General features: G+C 40.0%; 1 protein-coding gene across 1 annotated transcript; it reads left to right on the top strand.

Moving 5' to 3' along the window:
- The first annotated feature begins 2,058 nt into the window (after nucleotides 1-2,058).
- Nucleotides 2,059-4,950, top strand: LOC124282522. Its single transcript, XM_046718535.1, has one exon. It carries the CDS (start codon nucleotides 2,059-2,061, stop codon nucleotides 4,948-4,950), a length of 2,892 nt encoding a protein of 963 aa, XP_046574491.1.
- Nucleotides 4,951-6,245: the final 1,295 nt, after the last annotated feature.

Genomic DNA, 6,245 nt, shown 5'->3' with positions numbered 1-6,245 from the left:
ACTTAAAACTCCTCACAGGGAAACGTTGATCTGCATGCGATGAGAAGAGTTCGTTTATTTTGGCGATAACAACAAGACACAAATATAAATCCCGACATTTAGTCAAACTAAATACGTTAGATTTTTTAAAACATAATATTCAAAAGGACTAATCATTGTGTCATCTATTCCAATTAGGGCTTACATTGTGTTAACGTATTTTTCTCATGTATAAGAAAGATTGTACTCAGGAAAGACTTTCTTGCACTCTTACAGAATTATTTTTGAATATTAACAACAAAAGAGCCATTTGTGGGGTTGCGAAACTTATGCTTGTCCCAGGAGAAAACAAAATGAATCGTGCGGAGAGACTGGGTGAATATGTTTACTGAGTGGCATTTGTCATTTTTTGGGCATATCGAACAACACGGCGAACGTTGACAATACGTTTAAAAATGCATTCTAAACGATAATACAGTACCAGCCAATAAACTGGTAATTAAGATATAACATGCTGGTCGATAACATTCATTACCAGGTGTTAGAGCCGAATTTTAGGCATTTGCTGTACATGCAAAATATTATATTTGTAACTTTGTTAGGGTTTGTGCGTGAGAGGCTGCATGTGCTAGTATATAGAAATTAGTCGAGACATAAGAATCTGTCAGACCCTGCTGCCAGCAGATGTCCGAGCTACATTCACAGGACTGGTGGCAGCTGTGATTTACCACTGCAACTAAGACTCATAGACTAATTGTCTTTGAGGGGTCCTATGGGTTTTGACCAGATCAACCACGATAAGTGGCCGACCAAGAATGTAAGTGACACATGTGGAATGAAAGAGTGTGAGAAAGGGACAGAGAGCTTTAAGATACCGAAGAAGTAAGACATGTTTTAAGTTTCTGAGAGAGAATTGTATGATTGTGTGTTGTGGGCTAAGAGGACATACGGTTTTTCAACCTATCCAGGAACTATCCAGGAACTGTCCAGCCACTGTCCAGCCACTGTGAAGCCACTGTTAATTCATTGTTTAGACATTGTCTAGTCACTGTCAAATTAATGTTCAGGTACTGTTATTCTGTCATCGTGTGGATTGTATTGTGAAGAAGTGTAGTAAGAAAGCTCGGAACTTGAGATTAAAGGACATTTTGAAATCACTGGACTGAGTTGATACTTTTACATCCTCTACCCCCAACAGCGAGATAATTTAAGAACTCACATTCAAAGTTGAAAAACCCGTGAAACTCCGGATGTGAACCTAAGACTTGGACAAAGAATTTTGTGCGGAAGAATTGTGCAATCATCAAAATGGATTAATGCAAACTGGATTAAGGACTCAAAGCTGAAGTAAGTTATTCATTTAGTTTTTCTTAAAGAAGATTGAGCTTGTCAAGCAAATGGAACTGTTATGTGTTCAAGGATGTGCTAACAGGATTTAAGAAGACCACCTGTTCAAGTATTTATTCAGAAACAGGAGAGATTATATTTCATTGGAACTGTGTATTCATTTAGGATTAAGGAATTCAAGAACTGTAAGTTATTTCAAGATTATTCGAACTGTTTGACTAATTTTTCACCATGGCAAGCAGAACATTGAGCGATACTGTTCACGGTGATAAAGGACTGACCAATGAGCCTAGGAGAAATGCTAAATCTGTGATAACAGAATCACGAATAAGAAAACCAACGGAAAAGGGCCAAAGCTATAATTTGAATATAGCACTGGAAAAAAGAAAATTCCTGTACAAACAAGTGTGTTCAAAGGTAAATTATATTGAATACCTGATGAGCTCTGATGCTCTGGATGATGTGAAAATTGAGTTTCAAGAATGGAAAGAACTATTTTCGAAATTTAAAGAATCGGCTGAAACTTATCACAATAAACTTGAAAGTCAATCAGCGAAAGAGGAAGACGAAGCCTGGTTCCAGTCACAGTTAGGTGCCTTAGTACAGTTTGAGACAAATGTTGCTTCGTTTATTAAACCCTGTGATACAGAAAATGAAATAAGGCCTGAAGATAGCGTTTCACAAGTCGGAACACGTAAGGGTTCAGTCATATCATCTGCTTCCTCTGCTAAAATGGAAATCTTGGCAAAAAGGGCCGAACTTGTTGCTAGACAGAAAGGATTAGAGCAAAAGCATCAACTGGAAGAAGAAGAGAATAGGCTAAAACAAAGGAGAGAAAGATTAGAACTCGAGACAGAAGTGGAAATCGCAAATGCCCAGTATGCAATTTTTGACCAGTATGACCAAGAATCTAACAGTTCGCAAAAGAAAGATCATTCTCAAAAGTCCTTCAACCCATCAAATAGCCGAAATGAAGTGTTGAATCCACTTGCTAGAGAATTCACCCCGAATCAGAACACAAGCTCACCAGCTGGAGTCAGCAATACACACTTCGATGAAGTGTGTAAACAACAGAATGAAATAATGCAGCTTGTGGTAGAACACCAGAAGCTAGCCAGTCTACCCATTAGAAAAATACCTACGTTTAGTGGCGACCCATTACAATTTAAGCCTTTCATAAGAGCTTTTGAACATGGCATAGAAGACAAGACCATTAATCCCAAGGATAGACTCTATTACTTGGACCAGTACACCAGCGGTGAACCAAATGACTTGGTAAGAAGCTGTATTCACATGAATCCGGAAAGTGGTTATGAACAAGCCAGGTCACTGTTGGATAAGAAATTTGGGAACAAATACAAGCTTGCAGCAGCTTACATGGACAAAGCCTTGAAATGGCCAGCTATAAAGTCAGAAGACAGTGACGCACTTACCAGCTTTTCTATATTCCTGACAAGTTGTGGAAATACCATGGCAGATATAGAGTACATGAGAGAATTAGAACATCCCAAAAACCTCAGGGAACTGATTCAAAAGTTGCCATACAAATTAAGAGAAAGATGGAGGGCAGTTTCATTTGATATCTTGGAAAGAAGAAATGTCACCTTTGCAGACCTTGTTCGTTTCGTGGATAGACAAGCACAGATACTGTCGAGCCCACTGTTTGGCACAATTGCCGACGACAGACAAGCTCAACCAAAGCCTAACCCGAAAGAAGCACCTAAGAGATTTAAGAGCTTTGCCACTGATACATCGAAATCTGAATCGCGAATTCATGAGGTGGCAACCAAAGAAACCTACCCTGGTCAGGCAAAATCAGAGACACAAAGTAAGCCATTCACAGCACGAGAGAGAGCTTTGAGGGCATTCGCCAAGCCATGCTGGTTCTGCGACGAGGATCACTGTATGGAAATGTGCATAAGACTTCAGTGTAAGACACTGGATGAAAAAATTGACTTTCTAAGACCAAAGGGATTGTGTTTTGGCTGTCTACAGTTCGGACACACAAGTCGCCAGTGCCCCAGCAGATTGACCTGTCATATCTGCAAAATGAGACATGCAACGTGTTTCCATGACAACAATAAAGATAAACTAAAGAAGGAAAAGGATCAGACGAAGCCAAAGGTTGTAACAAACAACAGTTTGGCTACACGTCACAGTGAAGATCTCAAAGACTTGAGCTATATGCCTGTAGTTCCTGTTAGAATCAAAGTCGCCGCTGGGGACAGATATGTCAAGACATATGCCTTCCTTGACAACGGCAGTTCAGCAACGTTCTGCACAAGCAGGTTGGCTGACGAGCTTCATGTCACAGGGAAGATGACAAATATAGTTGTCAGCACCATGACTCAAAAGAAGTCTGTGAATACCTCCATTCTAACAAACCTAGAAGTAGGTGACATCCATGGAAGGAACTGGATCAAATTACCTACAGTATTCACACAAGATGAAATGCCTATTTCCACAAGCACTATTCCCAAAGAAGAGTTCATTCATCAATGGCCGCATCTATGGGACGTCACACTACCACCTATAGATGCAGAGATAGGGCTGCTAATTGGCAACAATGTACCTATGGCATTGGAACCCCTGGAAATAGTCAACAGTCATGGTAACGGACCCTATGCTGTAAGAACGATTCTTGGCTGGATGGTAAATGGGCTTGTCCAGGAATCTGAATCTCCCAGCAAGATCTCAGTCAACAGAACTGATGTTCTAGCAGACGAGTCCCTTGATCATCAGTTGAGAGGATACTTCGACAGAGAATTTAACGAGCGCCTCAGCAATGATAAAGAAGAACTGTCAAGAAATGATCAGCATTTCTTGGATATAATGAACTCATCCAAGAGATTAACAGGAGGACACTACCAGATGTCTCTGCCATTCAAAGATTCCAAAATCAACTTACCAAACAATAAAGTACAGGCCAAAGAAAGAGCTATTTCGCTTAAGAAGAAGTTTCTGAAGAATGATGCTTTCTACAGAGATTACAAAGGCTTTATGAAGGATCTCCTAGACAAAGATTATGCCCAAAGGGTTCCCGAGAGTAAGAAAGATCGTCAGGATGGGAAGGTGTGGTACATACCACATCATGATGTATACCATCCAAAGAAACCAGATAAGATAAGAGTAGTATTTGACTGTGCAGCAGAATACAGAGGAAAATCACTAAATGACCACCTGCTACAGGGGCCGGATCTCACCAATGCCTCAATCGGAGTGCTCCTGAGATTTCGCCAAGAACCAATAGCTCTAATGGCGGACATTGAAGCCATGTTTTACCAGGTCAGAGTTGAACCAGACTTGGGTGGTTCATATCCAAGACGTCGATGGCGCCAAGTGCAGTATATGGCGGATTTGTTCTGGAAGAGATGGTTAAGAGTGTATCTGCCATTACTACAAGAACGACAGAAGTGGGTGAAGATAAGAAGAAATTTGAAGATTGGTGACATCGTGCTCATAGTGGACAATACAGCACCTAGAAATTCCTGGTCAATGGGCAAAGTTGTGAAGCTTATGCCAGATAGAAAGGGTGTTGTTAGACGTGTCGAAGTGAAAACCCAGACAAAGGTTTTGGACAGACCAATCATCAAGCTGTGCTTGCTTCTTGAGGGTGACACTTAAACTGTGTTTTGAGACTTTAACTTGACAACGAGTCTGAAGTTAAGACGAAGAGCATCGACTAATATGTTCGATTAGTTCTTGCATACTGTAATATACTAAGATTATAACTCAGAGAGAATGTCCACTGTTATAACGTCTAGTTGTTAAGTCAACTAATGTAGCTTAGGATGACATTGTTTAAAGTAAAAAATTCGCTCTATACAATTTCATGGTAATTGTTACATTCAGATATAAGTAACAATTAGGGGCCGGAATGTTAGAGCCGAATTTTAGGCATTTGCTGTACATGCAAAATATTATATTTGTAACTTTGTTAGGGTTTGTGCGTGAGAGGCTGCATGTGCTAGTATATAGAAATTAGTCGAGACATAAGAATCTGTCAGACCCTGCTGCCAGCAGATGTCCGAGCTACATTCACAGGACTGGTGGCAGCTGTGATTTACCACTGCAACTAAGACTCATAGACTAATTGTCTTTGAGGGGTCCTATGGGTTCTGACCTGATCAACCACGATAAGTGGCCGACCAAGAATTTAAGCGACACATGTGGAATGAAAGAGTGTGAGAAAGGGACAGAGAGCTTTAAGATATTGAAGAAGTAAGACATGTTTTGGAAGTTTCTAAGAGAGCGTTATAGAATTGTGTGTTGTGGGCTTAGAGGACATACGGTTTTTCAACCTGTCCAGCCACTGTCCAGCTACTGTCCAGCCACTGTGCATTCATTGTCTAGACATTGTCTAGTCATTGTCAAATTAATGTTTAGGTACTGTTATTCTGTCATTGTGTGGATTGTATTGTGAAGAAGTGTAGTAAGAAAGCTCGGAACTTGAGATTAAAGGACATTTTGAAATCACTGGACTGAGTTGAAACTTTTACATCCTCTACCCCCAACAGCGAGATAATTTAAGGACTCACACTGGGCTCAACCCTATTATCTAAAGACGGCCTAAACTATAAAAATGTTGACTATGGGTATTTATTTTTTATGGATGGCAACTTCTTTATCCATAATAAAACTCATATCCGACTTCGAAATGCACACGCCGACTCTTTCTAATGCTATAATTTACTATAAATTACTTTACTGACTTAAACTTTATGCCTCATTATCTTTCAATTGCATTATGAGTTTAAGATATGTTATATTTGGGACTACACTTTCTCAGTAAAGTACAGATTCTAGTACTTTTGTTAGGTTGAGTCCCATGGGGGATCTCCCTGGGGAGTATGGAACCTGTGCTGTCTGTCTTTTTTGTTAGAAGGTTATGAATTCACATTGTCATATCATACAACCGG

This window comes from Haliotis rubra, unplaced genomic scaffold (assembly GCF_003918875.1).
Source record: "Haliotis rubra isolate DU_JTF1 unplaced genomic scaffold, ASM391887v1 Scf3, whole genome shotgun sequence".
NCBI lineage: Eukaryota > Metazoa > Mollusca > Gastropoda > Lepetellida > Haliotidae > Haliotis > Haliotis rubra.
This window is presented reverse-complemented; position numbering and strand designations above follow the sequence as displayed.

Excerpts from the sequence above, each read along its gene's own strand:
- LOC124282522 (XM_046718535.1), top strand. The coding sequence starts at position 2,059 with ATGGAAATCTTGGCAAAAAGGGCCGAACTTGTTGCTAGACAGAAAGGA.